The sequence below is a fragment of the Dunckerocampus dactyliophorus genome, chromosome 10, assembly GCF_027744805.1.
Source record: "Dunckerocampus dactyliophorus isolate RoL2022-P2 chromosome 10, RoL_Ddac_1.1, whole genome shotgun sequence".
Classification (NCBI taxonomy): Eukaryota; Metazoa; Chordata; class Actinopteri; order Syngnathiformes; family Syngnathidae; genus Dunckerocampus; species Dunckerocampus dactyliophorus.
In genome coordinates this window covers 26,295,799-26,312,600 of record NC_072828.1, presented here as the reverse complement: position 1 = coordinate 26,312,600, position 16,802 = coordinate 26,295,799, and the positions used below count along the sequence as shown (strand labels likewise).

The 16,802-nt window shown below is 42.0% G+C and overlaps 1 protein-coding gene across 17 annotated transcripts in view; it reads right to left on the bottom strand.

The window, feature by feature from the left end:
* The window catches only part of ptprsa (protein tyrosine phosphatase receptor type Sa), a 294,585-nt gene that overhangs the window by 45,526 nt on the left and 232,257 nt on the right, over nt 1-16,802 (bottom strand). For 9 of the 17 annotated variants that reach the window (XM_054790816.1, XM_054790828.1, XM_054790815.1 and 6 more), the window contains 5 exons: nt 15,676-15,888; nt 15,275-15,438; nt 13,328-13,339; nt 12,924-13,039; nt 2,597-2,644 (listed from right to left, as the gene is read on the bottom strand). In XM_054790816.1, the coding sequence (XP_054646791.1) occupies nt 2,597-2,644; nt 12,924-13,039; nt 13,328-13,339; nt 15,275-15,438; nt 15,676-15,888 (553 nt within the window). The remainder of the gene's footprint in view (nt 1-2,596; nt 2,645-12,923; nt 13,040-13,327; nt 13,340-15,274; nt 15,439-15,675; nt 15,889-16,802) is intronic. The other 8 variants (XM_054790823.1, XM_054790827.1, XM_054790829.1 and 5 more) reach the window with 3 other exon arrangements.

The window sequence follows — 16,802 nt, the reverse complement described above, 5'->3', positions numbered from 1 at the left end:
ACAATAATTTGTATGACGATTATGTCCGGCAAAATATGTTACCGTGACAGGCTTATGGAGTAATGATGCTAACCAAGATACCACTGTATTTGTTTGCATGAATCCTAATTTATTTCTCAATTTCGCCCTCCGCACCATCTTCATTCAAAGTTAAAGATGGGAGAGAAATACACAGCTGGTCTGGAACAGACCCAACACATACTCAAGTCTTTCTGATCATTTTCTGAAGAAAGGGTACTTTTAGAGGTGGGTGATTGAAGGGAGAGGTGTGTTGGGAGGAGTAGAAGGGGGTGCGAGATATTAGGTGACAAACGTGAGTTGCTCCATTCCAGCCAGTCACCGCAAAGCAAGCAGGCTGTTTTTTCTCCTTCTGTTGGTTCTCAAAAACCCCAAACTGATACTGGAGTGAACATTTTCGGTAGAATAGGCAGCGTTGAGTTAAGTTGTGGATGAGAATAGTTGGGACATTCATTCCGTCTGGCTGTGATGTTGCTGCTGCAGGAATATTATCAGTACTGCTGTGCACTGCAGTCGCTAATCCAGTTAGGGCCAGATGCTGAAGTATTGTATTGGAATATGGAGCAGCCATAGATAGTGTCCCTGCATGCCGCATGGCAGAATTTACTTTTTTTAGTAAGCCTTTGCTCTTTTTTTTTTTTTGACGTCAAAAGTCGACCAAATGTTGACATGTCCTTCCAGATAAAATATTGCGCTTAATTGAGCATCCAAATTGGAATGATCACATTACCCATCCTTAATTTCCCTTCGCTGACAATGACTAATATGCCATCAAAGTCAGGAAGGTCAACAATACTTTGGCTGCTTTCATCGCACTTCCACACACACACACAATCCAACATTTCAGCGCTGGCAATCTTCATTAGTGACGCTAATTCATTTTACACACACAGAACAACGCAGTAGCATCCCTTACATGGAGTTTTGCAAAGATTACGACAAGTATAGGAGACAAATGGCGATGACACGGAATGCCGGAAAATGAATGGACATGCCGAATTAACAGATTACTTGGCAAGGGGTGGGGGGTAAACATACATGATGTTCTGAGTGGATCACACGTTGAATTAATACAATTCCTTAAAGACTGTCCTTATCCCGTTCAAGAGTGGCTGTGCTAATAGAACACTCCAATCATATTCAAGTATTTGTGTTTATTTATTCATTCATTACATTTACTCAATAAGCCAATGCCGAAATATGCATGCAGGGTGCAGACGCAACACTTGAAAATGAGTTATTTATCATTTCTGCCACTGGAGGACAGAAAAAAAAAGTTCAATCGCAAATTAAAATTGCCTGTCAGTTTACTTGCTTGAAATTCAGAGGGAGAGGTGTAAGCTGCTACGCTGCGAAGAAGGGGATGTGTATGCAAATGAGGATCCCACACTTCTCCTGCAGAGAACAAGAAATGGATCTTTCCAGTGGAGATCAAAGAATATTTGTGTTGGTTTTTGTGTGCGTGTGTGCGAATGCCTGTGTGGTTGTCCAACAACTTTGCAGACGCACTCCATCAATTGCTTTTACTTTGGACAGCCCGCATTACCGTCTGCATGCATAAGTGCGCGCTACAGTTGACTAGATGCATCATACACCCAAAATGAACCACGGTGCTGCCGGAAGAGACAGATGGTTGTACATTCTACGGTCCTTGTTTATTACGAGTTCATCATCATCTATCTTTGCACTTTGTCAGCGTAACTTGTCACGCTTCTCACAATTCCAGCCATCACTTGAAGCACTTCTTCTCTCAGCGTCCTTCAAAAAAACGCAACCATTTCTTCCATCAGTCGTTGTCATTTATACCCAACACTGCATTGAAATGTTGATCCAAAGTGTTTACTTTGTAGTGACCCCCCCCGCCCCGAAGCAATGTTATTTCAAGGACAAAGTGTTATTTCATTCCTTGCCTCTTGCCAGTGCGCTTAGAAACTTTTGCCTTTTCCCAGCGCAACCAAACAGCGTGAGCAATATGCACTAATTACGCATTTCCGATCTTCCTGCACCTGAGATATGCAATGATTCCTTCAGATAATCTCCTGCCTGTTTCCATATAAAAGGGAAGATGCCTGGAAAGGAGGAAAGGAAATAAAGAAAAGTGGGGAAGAGAGGAAATCCAGCAGCTTTTTCATCTCCTCTCAGATGATCAGTCAGCGAGCGCACAGAGAGGACGCTCAAATGTCAAGCCGTTGTTTGCTACTTGTTTAATTAATTCTGTTGCTTATCTCTGAGCGCAGGAAAGACCCGGCACGTTCCAAATGGAAATGGAGCAGTGGTGGTGAAGGAGGTGTGTAAAAGGAAGTGGGATAACAAAGACTTCATCCAGACAAAAACCCATCTCGTCATCAGCTGAGGTGATTCCACTGGTTATTTACGTGCTTTGGGTTAATGCATAGTTGACAGCCGAGTGAATATTGTGACTGACTGAGGCCACTCAGCGCACCCACAGAAACCAACAAAAAATAATTAGTGCAGATTGAGCTGTATCACGTGGGGGGGGAGAAAAAAAAACAAAAACACAAGCAGTGCTTTGCAAAACCAAAGCTGCTATGCAAATGTGTAAAGCGTAAAGACTAACTTTCATAGTCAATATCTGCTGCACTCTGAGGACTGTTTAGAGCAGAATCTGAAAGAACAGCAAACACGGGACAATGTTGGACAAAGCCTGGAACAAAAAAGGTTCATGGGAAAAATGCCAGATGTGATAGAAGATATTGGCACAAAACTCTTAAACATTTCTCAGGAGGAAGCGTTGCTGGCCTGAAGAAGGATGCAACCACAATCGAGACATACACCTTCTCATTGGAACGCCATCTTGTGTTTACTTTTGCTTGGGGAAAAAAATAAACAAAGTACAGTAACCCCTAGTTTATGGCGGTTCATTGGTTCCAGACCTGACCGTGGTACAGTCGTCCCTCGCCACTTTGCGCTAGGAATTTCACGACTTCACTCTTATCACGGTTTTATCATGCCGTTTTGTGAAATATGCATATTTAAGCAAATTGTACTCATTATTTGCCTAATACAAAAAAAAAAAAAAAAAGGCATTCAGAAGATGCATTCAAAGACGATAATTCCTAACACGGGCTACTGTTGCGGCCGCAACCCATGCCAAGCTAAAACTCGACTCTGAATCCCCGACGTCATTTCTTCTTGCCGAGCAACGGAACCCTTTTACAGCAACACACACAAGTAAGAACCTTATTTATATCTTAAATAGCTTCTTTTCTTTTATTATGCCTACTATTTTGGGTAATACGAGTGTAAAGATGACTATGGGGGTGTTATTTCATGTTTATTTCATGTCCAGAGGGCTATAATAATATTAAAAAAATGTATTTTAAAGGTCGTGAACAGGTTTTCTATGCTCTAACTACAAAAATATCCCATTTATAAATAAGGAATCCTACTTTGTAGAAATTCACGATTCACGTTCAGGTCTGGAACCAATGAACCATGATAAACGAGGGCCCACTATAAGTGATTATTTATGAATCAAATATTTTCATAGTTACAGCATAGAATAATAATAATAACAACGATGGATTCTATTTTATACAGTGCTGTTCAAGGCACCCAAAGCGCTTCACTATGAAGTGAACCCATTATTCATTCACTCCTCAGACACACACTGGTGGTGGTAATCTACGTCTGTAGCACAGCTGCCCTGAGGTAGTCTGATGGAAACATGGCTGCCAATTCACGCCTACAGCCTCTCCTACCACCACCAAACATTCATTCACATTCATACACCAGTGTGGGCAGCACTGGAGCTAAGGTGGGTGACGTGTCTTGCCCAGGGACACAACAGCAGTGGAGGGAGCAAGGATTGAACTGCCAACCTTCTGCTTTCTGGACGACCTCCTGAGCCACTGCCGCCCAACCTTAAAACCTTCTAAATACAGTTTTTAGTACAATTAGAGCCGTCCAGACATGAAGTAACACCCCTATAGCCATGTTAACACTCGTATTACCCAATATGGTAAAAATAGAAAGGAATAAATCAAATAGAACATAGCCTCACACATGTTAGCATTGGGAGAATTCCTTGTTGTTGTTCTTATTTTACTTCTTGTTCTGTACAGTAGTTACTGCGGTGGCTATTGTCTCATCAATGTAACATTACTGACACCTAGTGACCAGTGTAGAATACTACATACGTCTTTGAATGAGTCTTCTGAATGCCTTTTAGTTGTAGTTTACTTCATTTAGCCATTTTTAAGCTTGGCGCTGATTAATTAAGGCAAAAAAATACATACCATTTGCTTAAACATGCATATTACTTGACTAATAATAGGCCGTGTCCAACCACAAAACAGCGAGGATTGATTCACTGATATATTTTTGAAAAACCGTGATAGTGAAGCCGCAAAATTAAAAGTGGTGCCAGGGATTACGGGATTACTGCAAAAGCGGAAACCTCAGCCAAGGCTTAAACACGTGTCACATGGAGACTCAATGAGTAAACTGCCATTATTATGGATTTAAACGATTACATCCAAAACCAAAAGTAACAGTAAGATATTTAAGTTGACTGCTTTAGTGCATTTTCTTTTTGTGCAAATATTGTGTGCCTATAGCCACTCATCTCAAAAAAAAAAAAATAAAAATCAGACATGGACAGTTTCATCAACACCAATTAGATGATCCAATGTCCGAAGAATTAGGACAGCAAAAGGGGGGAAAACAGATCATCGATATCAACACTGATACTTTTTTTCTGTGGTTGAGCATCAGGAGTAAAATGTGTGGAGAGGCGTTCACATTTCTGGCTGACAGTTCTGTAGCCAGCGCTGACGGGAGTCAGCGCCTGAGGAGCATGATGAAGGTTCAAAGTCTCATCTGCTCGGCAGGAGAAGTCCTCTCCAGCCTTTCTTGGTAGAATCTAACACTTTTTAAAGGGAGAGAGCCTACTGGCATTCTGAGTTAAGAGTTTCCATAAATAAACGTAAGAGAAAGACTATCGAAGCCTATTGGAATTTGCTTTAATGAACGTTTATTTAACGTTTAACGTTTATTTAGTTTGGCGGGTCTACCCTCCAAATAGATCTGATTGGCAAAGTATGATTGATTAGATTTGAGAAAGCGATTTATTAAGGCTAGTTGAGGGGTGGTCACAGGGATGGACTATCTCCAAGCATTATGTACTCCAGTGAGACGGAGGTCAAGTCATGTCTGCTAATATGTGTCGGACGTGATGTTAGCAAGGACGAGGGTGCACTGTGAGTGTGCGCTTGTTGCTGGAATCTGAGGAAATGAGTAGGACATTCACGCCAGTGATTTGTCAGGGCTTGCAGGATTTTGAAACGTGTGATGGCTTCTGCCAGAATTTCATTTGAATATACATATGATCTTAAAATGTGGACGTCTTTGAGTCACGGGGGTGGATGTAACATTGACTGAAAAGGGGGAAGCGGGAACGACAGTGGATCACCGCACATTCGTGCTTCAGTGTTTACGGCTACTTTTTGACAGCTGCTACTGAAATGACAACAGGCTCGCAGTGTGGATTATGTAGATGCACCTCGGGGAAACGGCTTCTTTACCCTGCCAGCATCTAGCGCTAGCCAAAGGCTACACCGTGACTCCGATTCCATCGGTTCATCCATCGTTAGTGATGAGTACCTATACATTTTATACTTTAAATGAGTTTAATAAGTGTGTGAGGCACATACAGGTCTTAAATTGGATTGTGTCGAGAGCGAACTATGGCAATTGAAGAGAGAAGGGGAAGGTTTTGGAATTTTTTGCCATCCGCTGATGATCGCGGAATGTAACCCAATGCGAAAAGCAGAGATGTACCATATATCACATCGTTGACGACTAAAACAAAACAATATCCTGGTTTCATCAATGAATCCCATCTTGATCGCATCAAAACTCTGAAACGCTGCAATCTAACAAACTGTAAAAAAATTTGACGTCCTTGGATCATAATTTAGAATGAAATTACAGTATTCCCTCGTTTATCGCTTTTTACTGGTTTCAGACCCGACTGCAATAAGTGAATTTTCACGAAGGACGATTTTGTATTTATAAATCTAATATTTTTGTCATTAGAGCATAGGAAACCTGTTTACGATGCCCTAAATATGTACTTTTGACATTATTAGAGCCCTCTTGACATGAAATAACACCCCTATAGTCACCTTTACACTCGTATTACTCAATATAGTAAACATAATAACAGAAAATAAGCCATTTAAGACATAAATAAGACTCATGCTTGTGTGTGCTGCTGTAAACGTGTTCCGGTGCTCGGGGAGCTGAGTAGGGGCAAACAGGAAGTGGCGTCGAGGGTTCAGAGTCGAGTTTTAGCTTGCCGTGGGTTACAGCGGCAACAGCAGCTCGTGCTAGGGATTATTGTGCCTGCTGTGAGCTCATTCGAGCACGTTGTTCTGACGATCAAGTCTCAGCAAACATTACAGACACCTAGTGGCCAGTGTACAATACTACATATCATCGCAACGTCTTTAAGCTAATTTTATGCTTGAAAATGCTTAATTTATGCAAATAACATATAACATTTGCTTAAATAGGCATATTTTTGACTAATAATATCCCATATTCAACCACAAAACTGCATGATTTCTAATTGATATGTTCTTGAAAGTCTGTGATAGAGTGAAGCTGTGAAATTCAAGGTGGTGAATAATTACTGAACGTGCAGTTCAACATTAATATTATGACGAGGCCGTTTTGACTGCAATACTTGAGATGCATGTGGAGATGAAGACAGCATGAGGAGAAGGAGATAGGAGATAGAGGGTGGGGGAGAAAAAAAAAAAAAAAAGAGTCAGCGCTCCAAGCAAAAGGCAGCTTGATTGGACACAGACAGCAGATATCCTCTGAGTTGTGCTGCTTCATTACTTGGGCCCCATTTGCCAATTAAAGCCCGGGAACCAAGAAAGATAATGACAAAACGAGCCACTCCGCGGCCTGAGGAGTTACGCAATGTCAACGTGAGGCTGTCGCATGACCAAAGACATACATAAACACCCACATACACACACTTTCAAACGCATTAATGAAGCTTTGCTGATGGGAAGACTAATCTAAAATCATTTTTGTTCTGCAGCACCACGGGTCACTGCGTCCCAATTGCCAACACAGCGTATGCTCTGCTGAATGGAAGAGGCCGTAGATAAGAGCACCGGGAGCGTGCTCATTTGAACAATGGTCGCTTTTAGCTGATGGCGATGTTCACAAATGCTCACCGGCCCACTTAATTGGGCTAAAACGTCCATTTAAATTTAATTCCCCGGGTGCAGAGATAACAACGTTGCCCAATTCTGCTTAACGACTACGGGACTGTCGAGTGAGACGAGTTGTCATGTGCAGAGAAAACTCTCTGCATGTATTAGTCCATGTTATGTGTAAATGTTTAATCAAGGGCAGGCAGGACGTCAGACGGACTACGCAAGTGGCCATTATTATAACCTTGTCATTACAGAGCCACTCGTTGAAACAGGCTTTGAATACGGAGCAAGAAAGCGATGATGAGAGTAAATTAAACTCCCTCGTTTTTAGGGTTAATACCATTTTTTTCCCCACTTCCATCTCTTTTCAGACAGAAGTGCCACCCTCTAACACACACACACACACACCACTGCGGGCAGTGTCTATATGCCCCAGAGGAGCGAATACGGAGCGAAGCAGTGGTTTGAAATGTGAATCTTTTGATGAAGGAGACTGACCACAAAGCTAAAAAAAAAAAAAAAAAAAAAAAAAAACTCTGAATGCAGAAGTACAGAGAAAGGGCGTGAGGAGTGTGTTTATGTGACTTCTGTACACACCCCTCGCCTCGGCTGACTGAGAGAGCAAAACGTGTTTCAAGTTCAAGACCGAGAGTCTCTCAAAATGTCTTGTGTCAAATGAGCTGCCAGAAGAGAGCGAACACAGACGTCTAGAGGGGACTACTAAGCATCAGCAAAGTAAAAGGAAGATGAATGATGCAATCGAAACTGTCAACTATATCCCCCAAGCCTTCGCTAAAGGTAACTCTGAGGATTGCCCTTGATTTATTTATTACAAAGAAAAAACACTCCTTGACCGACACGTTTCTAAAAACCGAGGAACCACAATCCGCCTGTGCACCGGATTGTTGCACCTAATGAGCAGTCCGATCAGTGTAGTTAAATCTGAACAAGCTAAAAGTGTGAACTAACTCATTAGCACCTTTTTGGGGGTGTTGTTTATGTGGAAAACCAAATCTCTTGTTTTGTATCCGTGGTGTTGTTTGTGAAATAAAGCCCATCAAACAAGAAAGCTGTTTTGCATTACAGTGGATCCCCGCATATTCGTGATTCAGCACGCACAGCTCCCCAAATTCGCTTATTTTTTTTTTTTTTTTTATCACAACACAACATGCAGCTATGGAAATGTAACTTTTTTTCCCACTTGTTTTGTTTTTGTGTATCCAGTCTCGGCTGTTTGTGCTGTTATTTATCCGCAAATGTAGACCCATGGCTGATAAAAAGAATTTAAAATACTGCTACATTGCTGTACACTATATTTTACAACTTCTACTGCAATTCATAAATACTTGGACCTTTCATATAAATATACAGTGGATCCTCGCATACTCGTCATTCACCATTCGTAACCTTGCAAGTGTGCGGGGTTGCATTTCCCCCCAAAAAATATGCCGCTTTTTTCCCCACACACAACACATCTTGTTGATAACAATTGAACAATTTACATGTTTATGTCTTTATGCTTCACTGGTCATGTTTTTTCGTCAGGCGTTGCCATTCCACACTTTGTTCAGTGGTCCTTGAATGCACCATTGTTGCTATTAGAGACGCAAAAGTGAAACTTACGGCAATTTTTGGACTTTGAACCCTGTGTCTTAAACTATGATGCGGCTAATTCGTGCCTAAAACAACTCCGGTTCCCATCATGCTTAGAGGGCCGAAACAGAAAGTAGCACATTTCCATGTGATAACAGACGCTAATATCACATGTTTTGAAGTCAAATGCAACAATCGTGTTTTGATCTGACAAATGCTAAGTCTGATCAAGTGCTAGGACAGATTGGACCGTGGCAACTGGAAAAAAAAGTGTCTCATGTCTCACCGGAGCTAATGAGTGATGCTGGGAACACCGAGCGTAGGTAGGATTGCAAGTGTGTCTTTGTGTGTAAATATCCCACGTTATAACGTGGACACCTGCAGCCTATCGACAGTTGTGGCCTATATAGGTACAAATTTGGTGGGTGCGGCTTATAATCAGGTGTGGAATTTATGGTATCTATAACTTCTCCATTGTGACTTCAGTACCGTCTGTTCATTGATTATCTTACGTTATCTTATCTACATCTATCTATCTATACATGTACATATACAGTAATATACAATAACCCAAGTCACAAATGTCACATGACATCAGTCAGGTGGCATCAAAGTTCCCTTTTGATTCTCTGTTGCTCCTTTGCGGCAAAGATGACATTCCCGCAGGTGGAAGCAATCATCGGCATGCAAAATCTTTATCATCCAAATTCCAGATAAAATGACTCAGCTTTAAGATGCATGTACGGTACATAGAATAAAAGTCCTCATTGCATTTGTAAAAGGCTAGTTCCATGCAAAATCTTTAAAAAAGTCAATTGCGCCGTGCGCGCCCTGAACTCCATTACGGTAATGTGTTTTTCTCCACTTACTTGTTATTGTTGGTATTGTTTTATGATGAATTGCTCCAGCATGCCCCCCGCCACCCTAATGAGGAGAAGCGGCATAGAAAATGGATGGATGGACGGATCTTACGAATTGAGCTTTTCTGAATTGCCTTGACTTCGGCTGTATTATCATTTCGCTAATTGTTTTCGTGTACGTTATAATTGTTATGTTTAATAACAAACTGGATATGTACATGAATTCTAAAAATAATGACTGCTAGGTGGTTTAACTGAAATGCCATTGAATCTACGAACAGAACTATTAATCAATTATGTGTAATTATCCTCAGTGCCATGATGAATTCAATTATGAATGATTGATTTTTTTGTTAATTGTATTATTGTTTTTTCAAGGTCCTGTTTTGCTTTCATATGGTTCTACCTTGTAAGTATGCGCAGCATAAAAAGAGGCAGGTATAGTTTTTCATTTAAAACCTGTACTTTTCAGTTGAAACAAACGTTGGTAATTTCCAGAGGTGTAGACTCGAGACACGCGACTTGGACTCCAGTCAGACTCGAGTCACAATTTAGATGAGTTTGGACTTGACTTGACAATATCATCAAAGACTTAAAAATACCTGAGATTTTCGGTGAATGTGTTGACTAAAATGTGTCCCCATTCAAAGTATTCGACTGACATGATCGTTATTTTGTCATTTCCAGCAAGACAACATATTTCCCCTTGAATCTGCCTCATTGAATGCATCTATTGACGTCCATCCATCCATTTTCTTCCGCTTATTCGGGTCCGGGTCACGGGGAAGCCGTCTCAGTAGGGAAGCCCAGACTTCCCGGTCCCCGGCCACCTCTTCCAGTTCCACCGGGAGGAAACCAAGGCGTTCCCAGGCCAGCTGTGAGACATACTGTAATCCCTCCAGCGTGTCCTAGGTCTGCCCCGGGCCTTCTCCCGGCTGGGCATGCCCGGAACACCTCACCAGGGAGGCGTCCGAGAGGCATCCGGACCAGATACTTGAGCCACCTCAACTGGCTCCTCTCGATGTGAAGGAGCAGCGCCTCTACTCTGAGCCCCTCCCGGATGACTGAGCTCCTCACCCTCTCTCTTAGAGTGAGTCCAGCCACCCTACGGAGGAAACTCATTTCAGCCGCTTGTACCCGCGATCTTGTTCTTTCAGTCACAACCCAAGAACATAGATGGACCGGTAAATTGAGAGCTTTGCCTTCCGGCTCAGCTCTCTCTTCACAATGACGGTCCGGTACAGCGACAGCTTTACTGCAGACGCTGCGCCAATCCGCCTGTCGACCTCACGCCCCAACCTTCCCTCAATCATGAACAAGACCCTGAGGTACTTGAACTCCTCCACCTGGGGCAGGCCCTCATTCCCAACCCGGAGGGTGCAATCCACCCTTTTCCGACTGAGAACCATGGCCTCGGATTTGGAGGTGCAGAGTCACATCCCAGACGCTTCACACTCAGCTGCAAACCTCCACAGTAAACGCTGAAGATCACAGCCCGATGAGGCCACCAGGACCACATCGTCTGCAAATAGCAGAGACGAGATCCTAAGGCCCTCCCCCCCCCAAACTGGACTCCCTCAACGCCTTGGCTGCGGTTTAAGACCAAACAACGAATGTGTGGATTACATAAACACTCTGTTTTTGTGATTAAGTCTTGTCATACTGGTCTTATTTATTTTTAAAATGTAGCAATTCAAATGCATTCATTGTAATTGTCAAATTGAATAGATCGTTACATTGTTAAAATGTTAGCATTTTATTTGGGAGACACTAAACAGTGCTTATCACTTCTGAGGGCTTTGGATGTGACTCGACCTATCCTATCTTCACTTGGGACTTGAGTTGGACTTGGACGTCTTTACTAGAGACTTGAGATTAAAGTCTTAAGACGAACTTGAGACTTGCAAAACACTAACTTGCTCAAACCTCTTGTGATTTAAATGAAATTTAAGTTAAAAAAGGCATGAAAATGTCTTTTACGTATCAAAAAAACATCGAACAGTGACACCAAACCGAACCAAGAATTTTCTGTATCGTTGCACCCCTACTGAGTACTACAGTAGTGTTGTGAACAACCGGATATCCGGTTTGACAAGCGAGAGATGCAGCTGCATTGGTATCAGTCTCCTGGATCGATAAGAATCAGCCATAAATCCTTAGATTAATGGACTGTAGAGACGTGCACCGGGTATGGCAAGAATAGCAACCGATTGACAGCCCGCCTCTTAACCTGGGCTGTTGGTGATACGATTGTCGTGCAGTGTGCTAGCTAGTCACCGGGAAAGATTTTCAATGCATCAGCAAAACATACGCACAGTATAGCGATCTGATTTACCTTATTTATTATGTCTTATGTAAAAGACAGGAACAACATCAAATTAAAAGCACTAAATAAATAAACACCCACCATCCAACACGAATATGCACATTAGAACTCAATAAGGTCATCAAATCTTACCTTTATGCATTCCCACATAGCATCAGCATTTGGGACCAAATAAGAAGTGAAAGAAAAATGGGAAAAAAACAGTATAGTAGTCCATCTACGCAGCGTAAGAGAATGTTAGATGGTGCGTTCAAGGACCGTCGAGCAGGGGTGGGACAAGTCGCCGCTCGCAACAAACAACTTTGACATGCAAATAAAATAGTGTCCCATATTTCCAGAATTCATGCCAATTTACATAAAATTGGATGTACTTATTTGCAAATTAATTAATTTTTTTATTTTTTAAGTGTATTTGTTTTCTCATTTCGTTTCCCGCGGCCCAGTGGTTGCGGACCCCTTCCTTACAGCATGCTCGTTTACACATTTGAAAATACTGTAAGAATGTTACTTTTATAGAACTGTTCTCTTTATTTACTAATGTAAGATTAAAGTCTACATCAACAAATCTAACCTTTGAATCGTATGGAATTGAATCGAATCGTTTGTCCACCGTGTCGAGTCGTTTTTTTTTTTTTATATATTGTTTTTGAATCTTAACTGGTGTAGCCTAGTGAGTACCTATACATTTCATACTCTACAATGTGGGTGAGGAATATTGAAGAGAGAAGGGGAGTTCTGGAGCTGAATCTAATCTAATAATTCCAACAGTCACTTTTATTGCAAATGTTGACCCGAAATCAGAGGAGAACGTCAATGTCAATGAGCGTCTCACAAAGAGTGGGGATCTCCTGTATATTGGATGTATAATAAAACACATTTTACACTTTAGCTGTACTCTAGTGCATGTTGCGTGGGTGTTTTCTGTACCTGGAGTTTGGAAGTTGATGCGTCTCATTTCCACAGGGTCAGTAGGATGGTGGGGTGTGATGTCTGCGTTGTTCAGCAGACACTTTGTGCGTGGTTCCGACTCCTTTCTCTTGCGGCTGGGTAGTGAGAAAAACATAAACGAAAAAGAGGGAATGTACAACAAAGAACTGAAAAATGTGCACAGCAAAAACAGTCTCCGAGCTCACTAATGAGCTTTAAAAAAAACAACAACAACAACAAAAAAACAGCTTAACAATATTTGAAAGATGTGAGTGAAAGCAAATCAGGAGCTGAGAAGCCGGAGGAATGCGCTTGAGCCACACTAATTAAAAGCGTCTTCTCTGCTGAGGCAGCCTACATTGTCTGTCCCCTGTCAAATGCGATAGAGTTCAGCCGAGCCTTACCTGTCAGGTTTGCTGTTTCCAGAGAAAGCAATAGGAGTCAAATAAATACATAGAGATGGTGAAAACACACAAGGAAAAAAAGGGGGTAGGGGAGAGGCAAGAAGAGAGATAAATCAATAGAGAGCAGTTTGAGATTCATAGGGGTGGCCGCTGGGCTCGCAAAAATTGCGAGATAAAGCTCATTAACATTTGCAGGAGGTGTGCGTGCGTGTATGTGCATGTGCTGTGCGCACACATGTTTTCGATGTAAGTAAACACTTTATCATGACTATGTCTATGTATCAGTGTGACGGTGTGTGTATGTGAACAAAGTGGGGGCTCCAGACAATGGAGAAGAGGGTAAAGTCAGGGCCAAGGGCAGAGCTGGGATGCACTACTCACCAGGGAGCGATTGGAAAGTGGGGGGGAGGGGGGGGTGGGTGAGAGAAAGGAGAAAGAGACGAGAGAAAAAAGACAGAGATTCAAGGAGAGATGTTACGCTCCCTAACCACCAAGGCGGAGGTAAGGCAAGGTCAGACAGGGATCATCTGACAGTTGGATTGCTCATAGCAGCCTGCTTAAGATAATACAGCGCTCGGCACTTTTCACAATGCTCACTTGGAGCTTAGAGTTACTAAAAGCTAACATCTCCGAATATCAGCTCTATATTTTTAGAAGTGCCAGTAAGCTTTAAAATAGTAGATGGAGGCCATTCCACCCAACTGGCGCCATTTGCATCCCCAGGAAATAAAATGCATAAATGCACAATAAAATTAACTGTAAAATATATATTTCTTTTTTACGCAGTGTCCTGCACATTGATCTTACTAACAACACTAAAGTCATCACACAGCAACTTAACACTCAAAATGTATAACTGAGAAATATACAAACATGTACCAAAACGAGTTTAGAAACAAATCTTAAAGTTTTCCCATAATGCACTGTGTCTGAGCAACACATTCATTGGGACGCTGCAATGATGTGAGCCTCCCTCTGGGCTCCTCTGGCTCCCTCTGGTGGACAGAGGCAGCATTGCAGCGCCATACATCCATCCATTTTCTATGCTGCTTGTCCTCCAATGAAATGCTTTGCTTAAACAAAATGAATTATGGGAAAACTTAAAATGGTTTATTTTAAACTCGCATTGGTACATGTTCGTATAATTATCTGTTGTGGAAGAACTTGAAAGTTCTGACCTCACCACCTGGGTTGAACTTGAAGAGAGATTATGAGCTAGTTTCAAAATATTTACAATTTACAGCGTAACAAAATGTATATTTCATAAGAATTAAGATAATTCCAGTAATGTAAATGCAGTACTAAAGCACAATTTGTTACCCAACATATTATTTTTGGAACCTAACATTGTTTGCTGAACCTCAGGAGGAATTCTCTTTTCTATATATTTCAATCATGCTTGCAATATAAACCTTGACATCTCAAAAGAATCTCATCTTCTCTCGTTTCTCTGACTCCTCGCTTCCCATGACTTTAACAAGACATACTTTTTTTGCCTTTCCATGCAGCCGTGCTGTTGGGGCTTTGAGTAGCATGCAGTCATTAATATACAATAAGCCCCTCTTTCAACATGCTGCCTCTCATTTACATCCCAGTCGTCAGATTCGCTACTAACCCTGCAAATAACTGGTTCAACATCAAATGATGAAAAGATCTTCACTGTGTGTTGGTGGATAAGGAAGAAAAGCCCCAATTATCTCACATGTTCACTTGTAGACTCAAATATGTGCTTGCATCTGCAAAGGAAATGTCTAAATTCCCGATACAGCTTCATAATACCACCACTAGTCAAAAAAAACATTACACTGTCGTTAACGCTCCAAAATGTTCTGAATCAACTGTATACTATCCTTGACATGTTATGTCCATTTGAGGTTGAACCTGGTTATTTTTAATGATATCAATATAGATCCAAATGCATGCAACCAATACAAATAGACAACTCACTTTTTATACAGGAGGATTGCAATGACAATGCAGATGATGAAGACAACAGCCAGGACTGGACCAACCACCCAAATGAGCCCATCACCGCCTGTCTCCACTGGCTGAGGATCCACCAGCACAGGAGTCATCACTGTGTCAGTATAAGGGCTGGTTGCAAACATTTTCTGACACGGAAAAGAAAGGCAGATGTTAAAAACAGCAGCCCGAAAGGTTGTACTCCATTTCACTTCAACAAGTAACTTCATTTTGATCAATTAAAACACAACTCTCGCATGTAGGATTAACTAGCACACTAATGCCGCTAACGTAGTCCAACAAGGCTCAATACGATACGCAACCCTACACAAACACCCGATGGGAACACGTTCCAAGAAGAAAAGGGTCGAAAGCACAAAACTCACCCCAGCAGTAGCATTTAGTTCAGCCATGAGGAAGAAGACGTACTCCTGGCCAGGTTCGAGAGCTTTATTCTCACAGCTGCTCTGGCGATGGTCAGAGCCTACGGTGAAGCTGGAGGGAAGCTGTCGGAAGCAGGCTGTGATGTAAGGCTTCCTCTGGTCCAGCTGAGCCAACTGACGGCGTGATCGGCGCTTGGGGGTCACCTCCCGCAACAGCTGATTGACAAAAGGGTTTTCAGTTATTTTTTCTCTTTTTTGTGTGTGTGTCTTTCCACTCTGATGTAATATGATCTGATGCTATACACAGAAGTACAGAAGGAACACGATGCAGATGACAAAGGCATCGTTTCACATTAGACATGCTTTGGCTGAGGATGGTGTGTCTTTTTTTCCCCACAAATAGTCAAATAAAATGAATCATTTGATGCTGACTGAACTAAACTCGGGAGGTGCGCTGACATCTTGTGTTATGCATAGCAGTGGTTCATTGGTGCGACTTTTGGAGATTTTTCCTGAAGAGTTCAGGGATGTGTGTGTGTATGTCGTTTTCACAGCTATATTCCAGTATTCCTAGCAAAAGAAAATCACTTGGAGGCCCCGAAACATAAAAGATAAATAAATGACCAGAGATCTTGACAGCATGATAAATTAGGAGGAAAGGTAATTGAAACATTGAATGGGAATTTCCGTAACCCCATTAAGTCACTTCTCTTGCACTTCAATTTGGGTTCAAATCAACTGAGGCTTTCTGATCAAAACAGAAAGTAGCTGTAAATTGGAAAGTGAAGTAAAGTACCGCTATGTAATTATAGAGAGGAGGGTACCATATTTTCCGGACTACAAGTCAAACTTTTTTCAGAATTTGGCTGGCCTGTTGACGGAGTGAACATTGCCGTCGACAGCGGCAAGCGGGCGCTCTGGGCCATTGACGCAGAGACGGAAGAATTCAGTGGATTCAGTGATGTGGGATGAGAGCGGGAGCTTGGTGAACTTGCGTCCCGGTAATTTGCTTGTTCGACTCACTGGCTCGTTATGTTCATTTAGCCTATTCAGCTTCCCAGGTGTGTTCTTTATGCTTTTGTGTAGTTGAGTGTTAATGTGTCACATTAACATACTGGACACCTAGTCAG